The sequence below is a fragment of the Macaca mulatta genome, chromosome 7, assembly GCF_049350105.2.
Source record: "Macaca mulatta isolate MMU2019108-1 chromosome 7, T2T-MMU8v2.0, whole genome shotgun sequence".
NCBI lineage: Eukaryota > Metazoa > Chordata > Mammalia > Primates > Cercopithecidae > Macaca > Macaca mulatta.
This window is the reverse complement of record NC_133412.1, coordinates 138,143,531-138,156,523: the sequence shown is the minus strand read 5'-3', so window position 1 is coordinate 138,156,523 and position 12,993 is coordinate 138,143,531. Positions and strand designations below refer to the sequence as shown.

Sequence of the window (12,993 nt, the reverse complement as noted above, 5' to 3'; positions counted from 1 at the left end):
CAAACAAATACCATTTCACATCCATCAAATGGCAAAAAGGAAAAGGTCTGACTATGGATCGGTTCATCTTACACAACCATGCTGGGGAGCAGTTGAGAGATATCTATCAAAGATGACAATGTGTGTCCCCTTCAACCCAGCAGGTCCCCTCCTGGAGACATTCTAACACATGAACCCAATGAGACAGATACCAGAACATTCACTACAACACTGTAATAGCAAAAAATTGATAACTAGCAGGAGAACAGAGAACTACACTGGGGTACATTTATACAAGTGAGTATCATATAATAGTTAAAATAAATAAACTGGAGCAACACATGTGAACACAGATAAACCTCAAAAATAACAATGGTCAGTGGAAAAAGCAATGCAGAATAACTGGTATAGTAGGTACCATTACAAAAAGTTTGAAAACATGCAAGCAACTGTTATATTGCTTATAAACAACTATATATTGCTTATAGATACATATGTATGTAGCAATAGTACAAAAACATCCACAGGCATGATACATGTCAAATTTGGGACAGGGTTACCTCTGGAGAAGGAGAGAGGAAAAAAAATTGGAAGAGGACTATATAAGAGGCAAATGGGGAAGATAATTAGGGCCTGGAAAAGCTGGGTGGCTGTTTTTCTGATTAAGGACGAGGTTGAGCATCTTTTCAACTATCTATTAGCCATTTGTGTTTCTTCCATTTGAAATGTTTCCCAGTTAAAAGAAACAAAGACGGAGCCAGGCGTGGTGGCTCACACATGTAATCCCGGCACCTTGGGAGGCTGAGGCGGGCGGATCACTTGAGGTCAGGAGTTTGAGACCAGCCTGCCCAACATTGGGAAACCCCATCTCTACTAAAAATATAAAAATTAGCTGGGTGTGGTGGTGCACGCCTGTAATCCCAGCTACTCAGGAGGCTGAGGCACAAGAATTGCTTGAGCCCGGGAGGCGGAGGTTGCAGTGAGCGAAGATAATACCACTGCACTCCAGCCTAGGTGACAGAGTGAGACTTTGTCTCACAAAAAAAAATTTTTTTGAAAGAAACAAAAAGGGAAGGTTAAAACGACACAGATGAGAAAATAAGGCAGTGACCTAAATGGGAGCAACAGGCCATGTTTACACCGGTGGAAGTAGGGCTTAGTAAGAGTAGGGAACTGCACACACACATTCAGGACAGTCTGCACGGGCCCTGTGATTTGGTCACTGGGGACAGTCTCCATTGGATTCATGTCTCAGGCTCACGTCTAGGCTCAGAGCACCTCCACGTTGTCCTCAGCTGGCTGCAGCAGTGAGCATCCTGCCCTCACAGGGCTATTGTTTTTTGAGGAAAACAGACAAACACACATTAAACAACACACCACCAACTGAGTAAAGTATCACAAAGAATATGAACAAGGTGCTGAGGCAGAGCGTTCTGGGGATCTCATTCTCTGAAGAGAAGGCATCTAAGCTGAGCCTCTGGGGGAGATGCGGCAGGCAGTGCTGCGCGGCTGCAGTGCTATCGTAAGCCTGCTGCGACTCACAGCCTCAGAGTGACACGTGACTGCGGCCTCCTTGAGGGGAAGCTAATACCAGCGGTGGGCTAGGTCCTCAGCCCCGGGATAAAGGCACAACAGCTCTGTGACAGATCAGACCGCCCATCCAGAACCCTGAGCTTGCCCAGAGGTGCGTCTCCTCTGCGGTCACATCCTCACTAACGGCCGCACAGCTCGAAGGGCACAGGGACCACAAGCTTCCGCCTGTCCACACAGGAAACACAGCCAGTTCTGCTCACTTGGAAAGCCTTCTGTCCTCGAGGTCCCTGTGGAGAAGGGGTGTGAAGCCCTGCACCCGCCTTACCAGAGCGTTTTCGGGCACACCCAGGACCACATCATGCAACATGGCTCCGCTGCCGAAGTGCTGGGCTATGGACAGGCCGCTCAGGCAGTAGCAGGTGTGGTAGAAATCACGCGACCTGTAAGGACAGGCAGCTCTGAGCAGGCACTCCTCTGCTCCGCACACATCTACGGGTGCAGCCACACCAATTCAGAGACCACTGTGCTATCACATGTCCCCCCCGTCCTCCATGTGGCTAGAGGAGGCATGGTTTTCCCAGCAGTGTTATTTAAAGACCCACAGGCTGAGCACAGTGGTTCACACCCATAATCCCAGCACGTAGGAGGCTGAGGCAAGAGAAGAGTCTGAGGCCAGAAGCTCAAAACCAGCTTGGGCAACATATGGAGACCCCCGTCTCTACAAAAGATTAAAAATTAGCTAGGTGTGGTGGCAGATGCCTGTAATTGCAGTTACTTGGGAGGCTGAAGCAGGAGGATTACTTGAGCCCAAGAGGTGAAGGCTGCAGTGAGCCGTGATTGTGCCAGTGCACTCCAGCCTGGGTGACAGAGGGAGACCCTGTCTCAAAAAAGTAAGATACAATAAAATAAAAGCCCCATCCTCCAGCCCTGCCCAGCAGCGGGAACTGTAATTTTTTTTTCTTTTTTTTTTCTTTTTTACCTTAAACTATTAAGGGTTAAAGGAAACTGTAATTTTACAGTCAGTCTCTCCAACTGTCTTCTGGAAGGGGCTCTCCAGGGGCAGTACTAGTGATAAACTGATACACTTCTCTAGAAAAATACCTAAATATCTAGACATGGGCCACATTCTTCCTGATAAATTGCTGGACCAGGCCTTCCCCTGGACACCAAGAGCAGCAGGACGTGTGTTGGGGTCGGGGGAGACAGAGGGTGGGGAACAAAGGTTAGAGGACTTATTTTATTTCCCTTTTTCTTTTATAACACATAAGCCACCTCAGATTTGAGCTTAATTATTTAATCCACTCTAAAATAGTTGTCATGATTACAGTCTCTGTTTACAACACTCAGGGGTTTTAAAATCCTGTCTCCTATTCTATTCCTATTCTATTTAGATCAGTTTTTGTTTGTTTGTTTGTTTTAAAGAAGAAGAGTTATCTACCCAGCAATCTGTTTCCCTGTCTGGGGGAGGTGGTTGCATGCAAGCTGGGGGACAAGATGGGCAGCTGGAGGTGCCAGGATCAATGGCCTCGAGGGCTGCTCCCAACTGGGTGCTTTTCCCCATACAACCTAGCACTATGCAGGTGCTAAGGGTGACATCTCTGCTCTTGAGGTCTGGCTCTGAGTAGGCCTGAGGTGCACGCCCCTCTGCTCTCTCCTCCCCCCTCTTCCCTCCCCAGAGAGAAAGCACTCACTTGCCAGGTTTATCCAGAAGCCCCCCTGCAGGGCACTGGCAGCACATCAGGATGTACTCCTGCAGGGCCTGCTGATGGAACATCCAGTGGCTCATGCTAAGGGCAGGGTCACCTGTTGAAGGGCAAAGGATCAGTAAGGGCCTGGCAGATCCAGCCAAGTATCAATGACCTAATTCCGCTTTCTCATCCGGGGGAACAGTCAAGGTTTCCTTCTCCCCTTCCTCTTCCACTCATTCTTGGTACAACTGCTATCTTCCCCATGTCCTACGCACGGCATGTCCCTTCTCCTGAACTTTGACACGTGTCAAAGAGCAGCAGTTCAAAGTGGCACTTCCACTTTCTTGAAATGCACCCTGTTAATGTGGATGGTGATCCTCAACCACATCTCTAGCAGGCAATGAACTGGCCTAGCTGTTGAACTTACCTTCCCAGACTGACCTCGGTGGCTGCTCCCAACTTGGTCCACAACTCTACCCTGGACTTCAAGAGACCTTCCCTCTAGCATATCTCTATAACTTGTTAACCAGACTGATTAGCTCAGAGAACTCTTAACAGGGGTAATAAAGTCTGTTTCTTCTACTTTTCTAAGCTTGAATTTAATCAATCTCCAAAGGGAATTCTCTAACTTGTCTCTCTCAAAGAATTTACCTAAGAAACGTTACTAGTAACTGCCCTCCTGCATCATACGATACCCTAGCAAAAACTGGGTATTCTGGTAATACTACTAAGGTACTGACAAGCAACTGGACTTCTTCACTCTGAAGTTCAATCACTATGGTCAAAGAATTCTGTGAGCCACACAGTTATCAAGTGGGAAGGAGGGGCAAATCACGGACAGGTGTGCAGAAGCATCTGTGTAGAAAATGATTTAAAAAAAAAAAAAAAAATATATATATATATATATATATAGGATGTACATTAAGTCCTTGGTCAATTTTATACTTTGATACCTGGGCTAAAAGATGCCCAACAATAAATCATTAAAAAAAAAAAAAAAAAAAGATGCCCAACAATTGGTAAATGGCACCTAAAAGCTAATTTTTCTTTCTTCCAATCTTTTTGTTTCTATGCATTTTTCTACCTTGTTATTATAACTATGTATCTTATGTTTTTCACTTACCACTATAGCCATAAACTTTTTTATTCTGCTACATAATCTGCACAGCTATCACTGTGAATAGCCATATAGTATTTTATTAAGTGGACATATAAGGTTACTGTATCATAAAAAGAACTGAAAATAACTAAAAATAACTGAAAAATAACTAAAAATCTTATATATATGTGAGTATATAAATTTCTATGGTGAAAATTATAAAAGTTTATGGTATCAATAATCTTTCATGTTTTGGAGAAAATAACAAAAAAGAAAAAAGAGGAAAAGATTTTTAAAAATAAAAACGAGGCCGGGCGCGGTGGCTCAAGCCTGTAATCCCAGCACTTTGGGAGGCCGAGATGGGCGGATCACGAGGTCAGGAGATCGAGACCATCCTGGCTAACACAGTGAAACCCCGTCTCTACTAAGAAATACAAAAAATAGCCGGGCGAGGTGGCAGCGCCTGTAGTCCCAGCTACTCGGGAGGCTGAGGCCGGAGAATGGCGTGAACCCGGGAGGCGGAGCTTGCAGTGAGCTGAGATCCGGCCACTGCACTCCAGCCTGGGCAACAGAGCGAGACTCCGTCTCAAAAAAATAATAATAAAATAAAATAAAAATGAAAAGTTAGGCCGGGCGCAGTGGCTCAAGCCTGTAATCCCAGCACTTTGGGAGGCCGAGACGGGCGGATCACGAGGTCAGGAGATCGAGACCATCCTGGCTAATATGGTGAAACCCCGTCTCTACTAAAAATACAAAAAACTAGCCGGGCGAGGTGGCGGGCGCCTGTAGTCCCAGCTACTCGGGAGGCTGAGGCAGGAGAATGGCGTAAACCCGGGAGGCAGAGCTTGCAGTGAGCTGAGATCCGGCCACTGCACTCCAGCCTGGGCGACAAAGCGAGACTCCGTCTCAAAAAAAAAAAAAAAAAAAAAAAAAAAAAGAAAAGTTTACGATACAGTCTATAAAGAGATTTAAGCAAAATATTAAACTGTTGAATATTTCCTTTTTTTTTTTCTTTTGAGACAGAGTCTCACTCTGTTGCCCAGGCTGGAATGCAATGGCACGATCTTGGCTCACTGCAACCTCCGCCTCCCGGGTTCAAGCGATTCTCCTGCCTCAGCCTCCCGAGTAGCTGGGATTACAGGCACGCACCACCACGCCTGGCTAAGTTTTGTATTTTTAGTAGAGACGTGGTTTCACTATGTTGATCAGGCTGGTCTCGAACTCCTGACCTCAGGTGATCTACCCTCTTTTGGCCTCCCAAAGTGCTGGGATTACAGGTGTGAGCCACTGCACCCAGCCTAAATTGTTGAATATTTCAAACAGAAAATAATAATTTATTAAATTTCTTAAAAAAGAGACACAGAGAAAAAGGGTTTCCAAGGTTGAGCACTAGATGAGGGACAGTGGCCAGCTGACATTTGGAGGCTAGGGACAAAAGCCTCTCATCTTCAACCCTGAGTTGCATTCAGCCCTGAAACACCCATTAAGAGACACAGGACACTGAGTCTGACCTAAGGAGAAGCATCCAGTCTCCTATCTCAGGCTGGCTGCAGGCCACATGCTTTGATACGCTCACACTATTTTAATTCCCTTCCTTTCTTTTCCTCACCTGTAAGCACAGTGGACTTTGTTGTATAAGATACATACATATATGATGGGACTTCACTCTGTCGTCTTTTACTTATTTCCAAGGTTGTTTCCAGTTCCTTGCCATTATGAGGAATGCTGTGCTAAATCTTTGTCAATATTATCTATGCTTAGGATTATTTTCTTCAAATAGACTGACCACAGTGGAATTATTCGGTTAAAGGGAATAAACATTTTTAAGGCTTTTAATAGATACTGATAAACTGCTTTAAGAATTTACAGACTACTCTCAGCACAATCCCTGTGGAGTAGCCCTGCTCTGCAGGAGCAGTCAAAAATAAATATATAAATAAACTAAAAATAAAAACAAAGACTTTATGTAGCTGCCAGCAAAATTTAAAATTTTGCTCTACCACCTCCAGCATTAGCACCTTTTTGTTGTTGTTGGTGAGACCACCCAGGCTGGAGTGCAGTGGTGTGATCTCAGCTCACTGCAACCTCTGCCTCCCAGGTTCAAGTGATTCTCCTGTCTCAGTCTCCTGAGTACCTGGGATTACAGGCACAAGCCACCATGCCGGCTAGTTTTTGTATTTTTAGTAGAGACAGGGTTTCACCATGTTGTCAAGCTGGTCTCGAACTCTTAAAGTGATCTGCCCAACTCAGCCTCCCAAAGTGCTAGAATTAGAGGTGTGAGCCACCATGCCTGGCCAGCTTTAGTTACTTTTTAAAAGTAATCAGCAATTAAAATGGTAAAAAGAAATAGTACCTGATAATTTATTTTGATTTGCATGCCTCTGATGACTAATTAGGGTGAAATTTTTCCATAACTTGTGTTTAATATTTGCATTTCCTTATGATGCTATCTGTTTGGCCTATATCTTCTGAGATCCAATAGTCAATTTTATTAACCTAGCTTTTTCTTATATTCGCCCCTTGTCTACATCATATGCTGCATCTATTTTCTCCTTTTTGCTCCTCTGTTTTGGTTATGTGAGTTTAAAACTTTTTAAAATTAATTTTAAAATTTAATTAATATAAAACATATATATGTTTTATACTATTGATTTTTCCTTTGTGATTTCCTTTTTAAGAAAATATTTAATGTGTATGGGGATTTTTGGGGGGATGAGTAATGAAAATGTTCTAGAATTGTCATGATGGTTCGTAACTGAGTAGGTAAGTTGTATGGTATGGGAATTATATCTCAACAAAGCTGTTATTTGAAAAAGCATATTTATTAAACTTTAGGAAACTGCATTACATATCTGTACAAAATGTACATATATTTCATATCCTATAACAAATAAAAGACTATTTTTATAAGACAAATGATAACCTGTGGCTAAAATTAGAATCTGAAAAGAAAACGCTATGTTTATCATATAAAAAATTATAGACTGTTTCAGTGACTTCCTATATTATTGAAGCTTAGAAGCTCAAAGTTCAAAAATTCTACAAGGAGCTTCCAGAAATCCTGAATTTGGACACCAGCACACATAATCACAACAAGATGAAAGCAAATATGATTATAGGGTGATAACTGCACACTGGAATCGGCCTTTTAAATCCTTTCTCCCTCTTCCTGAAATTATAGGTCCCCATTCTCATCTCATTTTGCATTTCAAAGGTTCTTTTCATCCAAAAAAATAAAAAGTCTTTCCTCACCATAACTGACAGGTGCAGCCATCTGTAGCTCAATTTCACAGGTGGGCAAGAAAATTCCAGGGTATGTCCCAAATAACATACAAGAAGCCAGTAACTACCAAGCCAGACAGAAACTCACAGGCCTGCTGCTTTCTTACTGTTCCACAAAACAAAAAACCAAATAACTCACTGATTTAGTCAGCACTTGAGATTTCTTAAGCCTTTTTTTTCTTTTCTTTTTTTTTTTTTTTTGAGATGGAGTCCCGCCCTGTCACCCAGGCTGGAGTGCAATGGCATGATCTCGGCTTACTGCAACCTCCGCCTCTGGGGTTAAAAGTGATTCTCCGGCCTCAGTCTCCTGAGGAACTGGGATTACAGGTGCGTGCCACCAGACCTGGCTAATTTTTTGTATCTTTAGTAGAGACAGGGTTTCATCATGTTGGCCAGGCTGGTCTTGAACTCCTGACCTCATGATCCACCCGCCTCGGCCTCCCAAAATGCTGCGATTACAGGTTTCTTTTGCTTTTTGAGACCCAAGTCTTGCTGTGTCGCCCAGGCTGGAGTTGCAGTGGCACTCTCTGCCTGCAACCTCTGCCTCCTAGACTCAAGTGATCCTTCTACCTCAGCCTCCTGAGTAGCTAGGACTACAGGCACATGCCACTATGTCTGGTTAACTGTTTTTAATTTTTTGTAGAGACAAGCTCTCACTATATTGCCCAGGCTGGTCTTGAACTCCTGAGCTCAAGAGGTCCGCCTGCCTTGGCCTCCCAAAGTGCTGGGATTATAGTCATGAACCACCGTGCCCAGCGTTTTAAACTATTAATAATAATTCCTTCTTCTACTCAAATACCGTCATTTACACATAGAAGGTAGTCATTGGCATGGAGCCACTGATGGTCACTTGCTGGGTTAGGGCATGGCCTAGACCCATGTGCTGCACTAGAGCATTCTTTTTGCTTTTTAGTTAGCAATATGATCAATGCCTTTTAAAAAATGTATTTGTACATTTACCAAAATAAAATTAGTAATGCACATCTTTTTTTTTTTAAAGGGCACAGTATAATATAGAAGTATAATATAAATCTATTTATATTATACTTAAAATATAAAAGGGCGCAGTATAATATAAAATCTAAAAAGTTGGCCGGGTATGGTGGCTCATTCCTGTAATCTCAGCACTTTGTGTGGCCGAGGAAGGTGGATCACTTGAGGCCAGGAGTTTGAGACCAGCCAGGCCAACAGAGTCATACCCTGCCTCTACTAAAAATAGAAAACATTAGCTAGGTGTGGTGGCACACACCTGTAATCCCAGCTACTCAGGAGGCTGAGGCACAAAAATCGATTGAACCCAGGAGGCAGAGGTTGCAGTGAGCCGAGATCACACCATGGCACTCCAGCCTCACCAACAGAGTCAGACTCTGTCTCAAAAAAAAAAAAAAAAATCTAAAAAGTCTCCCTCCTTCTGTCTTCTGCCTCCTTCTCTTCTCCCAAAGGTACCCATTGTTAAAGGGGTTTGGTGGGGGTTCCAGGAAAAGCTGTGTACATCTCAGGCTGTGTGCCCAGGGACTGCTCCAGGCCCTGCCCCTTACACTTGATGATGTATCTTGGAGAGCTTTCTATATCAGCCCATGGGATGCAGCTACTGTTTGGAGAGATTTTTATTATGTAACCCTTAACCTTTTGATGGGCACTTAGGCTGCTATTACAACTCCACTTCAATATACATCCTTGGCTAATATCTCTGCAGGTAAATTCCTGACAGTGCACTTGCTGTGTTCAAAGGGTAAGTGCCCTTATAATTTAAACGGATGTCTCCAAACTGCCCTCCAAAAAATGATTTACCTATTTACATCCCCACTAACAGTATCAAATTACCTGTTTTCTCACACTCTCCCCAACATAGGGTATCAAGTTTCTTAATCTCTGCCAATCCGATAATAAAAACAAAGAGTGCCAGTCTTTTAATTAGCATTTCTTTAACTACAAGTGAGCTAAACAACTTTTCGTTGGATTAATGGCCACCTACTGTGGTTATGAGCAGGGGCAGGGTTCAGATGCCAGCTAGTCTGGATTCACACAACCACATACTAACCCTTGTGAGTGCCAATCAGGTATTATAAAGCAGTCACTTAGCCTCACTGTACTCTGTTTCCTCATCTGTGAATAATGCTACCTATTTCATAGGGTTGTTTGGAGAATTAAATGAGAAAATATATGTGAAATGCTCAGTACAGCCCCTGGCATACAGTGAGGACTTGCGAAGACTCCGCTACCAGTAGTAGCAGTAGTTGTAGGAGAAAAAGTAAGAAGGACAGCGCTTTCTCTGGCACCTCTCTCTTCAGATCCTTTGCCTGTTTTTCAGTTGGGTTGTCTATCCATTTCTTACTGGTTTGTATGATTTTTTTTTTTTTTCAAATTAAAGAAATTAGCCATTCATCACTTGTCATAAATATTTTTCCCACCTTGCTGCTTGTTTTGTTTGTAGAATTTCCCTGTTTTTGCAAAATAACTTTTGTTATCTTTCTTTATGCAAGAAATACGTATTAACTATAGAAAGATTAGAAAATACAAACAGAGGAAACAAACATCACCTGTAATTTCACATCCTAGATACTTTCTATGAATTTTTTTGAGTCAACTCTTCACCAAAAATGGGATTCCACACATATTGCTTTGATATGATCACAATATATTGTGACTATCTTTCTACACTGCAGCCCCTTTTGATTCCCTAAGTCAGTATTTTGCCCTCCTCTCAACACACTTCCCTTCTTTACAGACTCCTGTTTGTTCCAAGTTCAAGAGATGCCCTGTGTCCGAGAAGAACCTCAGACAACACAGGCCTTCTCCCAGCCAATGAAAAAAGCTGGAAGCACCAAGATTCATAGGCATCCTTTTCCACTGACAAAGCCTTGAATGCTACCAAGCCCTCTAGAACGTGTGCTACAATAAACAATTAACCAGCAGTCCCCCTGGAAGACTTTGACAGGTGGTGCTCCTGTTATAGCTTGCTCCAGATTTCCCTGGGATTGCAGAATTACTGCGTCTTACAAATGCCAGGGACAGGTTTGTAAAAGACTGATTTACCAGGGGCTTGACCTCACCAGTTCCAAATAAAGAGATCACCATGACCCCAAGTTTTTTTCTACCTTAGAAATGTCAGGTTGGGTGCGGGAGCTCACGCCCGTAATCCCAGCACTTTGGGAGGCCGAGGCGAGTGGATCACCTGAGGTCAGGAGTTTGAGACCAGCCTAACCAACATGGAGAAACCACGTCTCTACTAAACATACAAAATTAGCTGGGCATGGTGGTGCAGGCCTGTAATCCCAGCTATTTGGGAGGCTGAGGCAGGAGAATCGCTTGAACCCAGGAGGTGGAGGTTGCAGTGAGCCATTGCACCTTGTTCACCTAGGCAACAAGAGCGAAACTCCATCTCAAAAAAATAAAAATAAAATAAAAACTGTTTGACTTGGGGAATTCCTGACTTCCCTATTGGTGGTCAAGGCAGACACTGTGTAGGCTCCAGAGTCAGTGCACTTGCTGACAGTGCACTTGCCGTGTTCCAAGGGTAAGTGCCTTATATGCCTTAATACTGACACCTAAAGCCCAGTGGGCCCAGGCCGGGAAAATGGGACAGAGGCTCTGCTTACTTTAATTCAGTGTCAGAAATGGTCACAACTCAACAACTCAAAGGAAATTAAGAAACTAAATAATGAGGCTCAGGGCTGGACGTGGTGGTTCATTTCTGTAGTCCCAGCACTTTGGGAGGTGGAAGTGGGTGGATCACCTGAGGTCAGGAGTTCAAGACCAGCCTGACCAACATGGTGAAACCCTGTCTCTACTAAAAATATAAAACTTAGCCAGGTGTGGTGGTGCATGCCTGCAGTCCCAGCTACTCAGGAGGCTGAGGCAGGAGAACTGCTTGAACCTTGGAGGTGGAGGTTGCAGTGAGCCAATATTGTGCCACCGTACTTCAGCCTGGGAGACAGAGCAAGACTCCGTCTCGGCGGGGGGGAAAAAGGGTGGGGTGGGGGCGGGCCTCCGAAACAGGAGAAAAAAGTGTGGGGAGGGGCAGAAAGGAATCTCATCTTTCACATTTGAGCAGTTACATTATCCAGCTAAGTCCAAAGAACAGCTTCTCTCTGGACCCAGGGATCTCACTCCAAAAACAGATGAGCAGCCAGCAGGGCCCCATGACTTCCCCTCTCCCCACAGGTTTACTCAGAGACACCTGCTCCCACATCAAGTACACCAGAAAGATGGTGCAGGAATTAGCAGGCAGACTGAGGTTTCAAGAGGTAAAGAGAGAAGGTTCCCAGAGTTTTTGCTCGCTACTTCGGGTTTGCATTCCCATTTGAGACCCCACAGAAATGAATGTGGATTTCTCTACGCCAATGGTGCAGGTGGAACAAACTCCCATTTAGGCTTGTTCAATGAATGTAAAATAAAACATTTCTCATGGTGACAACTCCGCAGCCAGTCAGACGCAGCGAGTCTTTTCTCCATGGGTTCTGGTTCTCTACCCCTTTACGCAGTTGCCTTTCCTGCTGCTGTTGCAACAGTGACTGTTGCAACACTGGGTTTTCAGCTCTGCCCTGCACCCAGAGGAGGTGGCAGTCACCACAGAGCCCAGGACAGGAGTGGGCTGCTCCTTCCAGATAATGCAGAAGCAGCACCCACTTCCTCCCCGCTCCCCGTAGCAATTTCAAGGGAGCTCATTCTGTCAGCCAATTTGAAGAAGCAAGGAATGACACTAAACCAATGAAACTAAATCTTACTCTGCATTCGCATGCCCCACGGCATGAGGTTCCACACTGGGCACTCAAAATCCAGGACAGACAGAGCTCATTTCAACCCCTCTAAAAAAGCACACTGGGCTTCCAGACTTTGTGAGTAGTGGAGGGAAATCATCCAGCCTCAGCAAACAGCTCCCCAGGCTCACCTTGGGCGTGCAGTGCACGGTGGAGCAGGGGCAGGAGCCCTGCCTGCCAGAAGGAGTAGCAGCCATCCACCAGCTTGTTGCAGCGGCCCTGAAATCCTCCTTCAAATCGCATCTGCCGGCTTGTCACCCATTGCTGAGGAGACACAGATGGGAAAGGCAGTTGTAGGCTAAGAGAGACAAAATCCAGCCCGACAGGATCTCCAGGAGTCAATCTGTGGGATGGAGGGTTTCCCATCTTGTGGCTTCTCGGCACTCCAGTTTTGGTGCTCTGGTTTTCTTTCTTCCCTCCCCACACTGCCACAGACACACAGTGAAGCATTTAAGCCAACGCTGTGGAGGCATCCAGCACTGATCTCTGCTCAATGCCTAGCAGACAACTACCTTTTCCTGGGTTCCAAAGCAGGGCCAGTGCTGAGAGGATAAAGAGGCCAAGCTGGTTTGTAAGGAGACCTTCAAAGTCTCTTAATAAACATGGCTTAAGTTGGAAATTGAAGGCAAGACTAACAGTAGCTCATTTCTCA

At 44.5% G+C, this 12,993-nt stretch overlaps 2 protein-coding genes across 4 annotated transcripts in view; one reads left to right on the top strand and one right to left on the bottom strand.

Moving 5' to 3' along the window:
* FNTB (farnesyltransferase, CAAX box, beta) overlaps positions 1-12,993 on the bottom strand; it is a 76,580-nt gene that overhangs the window by 6,052 nt on the left and 57,535 nt on the right. For both annotated transcript variants that reach the window (NM_001257705.1, XM_015143839.3), the window contains 3 exon segments: positions 1,838-1,952; positions 3,204-3,315; positions 12,473-12,605. In NM_001257705.1, coding sequence (NP_001244634.1) covers positions 1,838-1,952; positions 3,204-3,315; positions 12,473-12,605 — 360 coding nt within the window.
* MAX (MYC associated factor X) overlaps positions 1-12,993 on the top strand; it is a 97,785-nt gene that overhangs the window by 45,982 nt on the left and 38,810 nt on the right. The gene's annotated exons all lie outside the window — the stretch shown is intronic.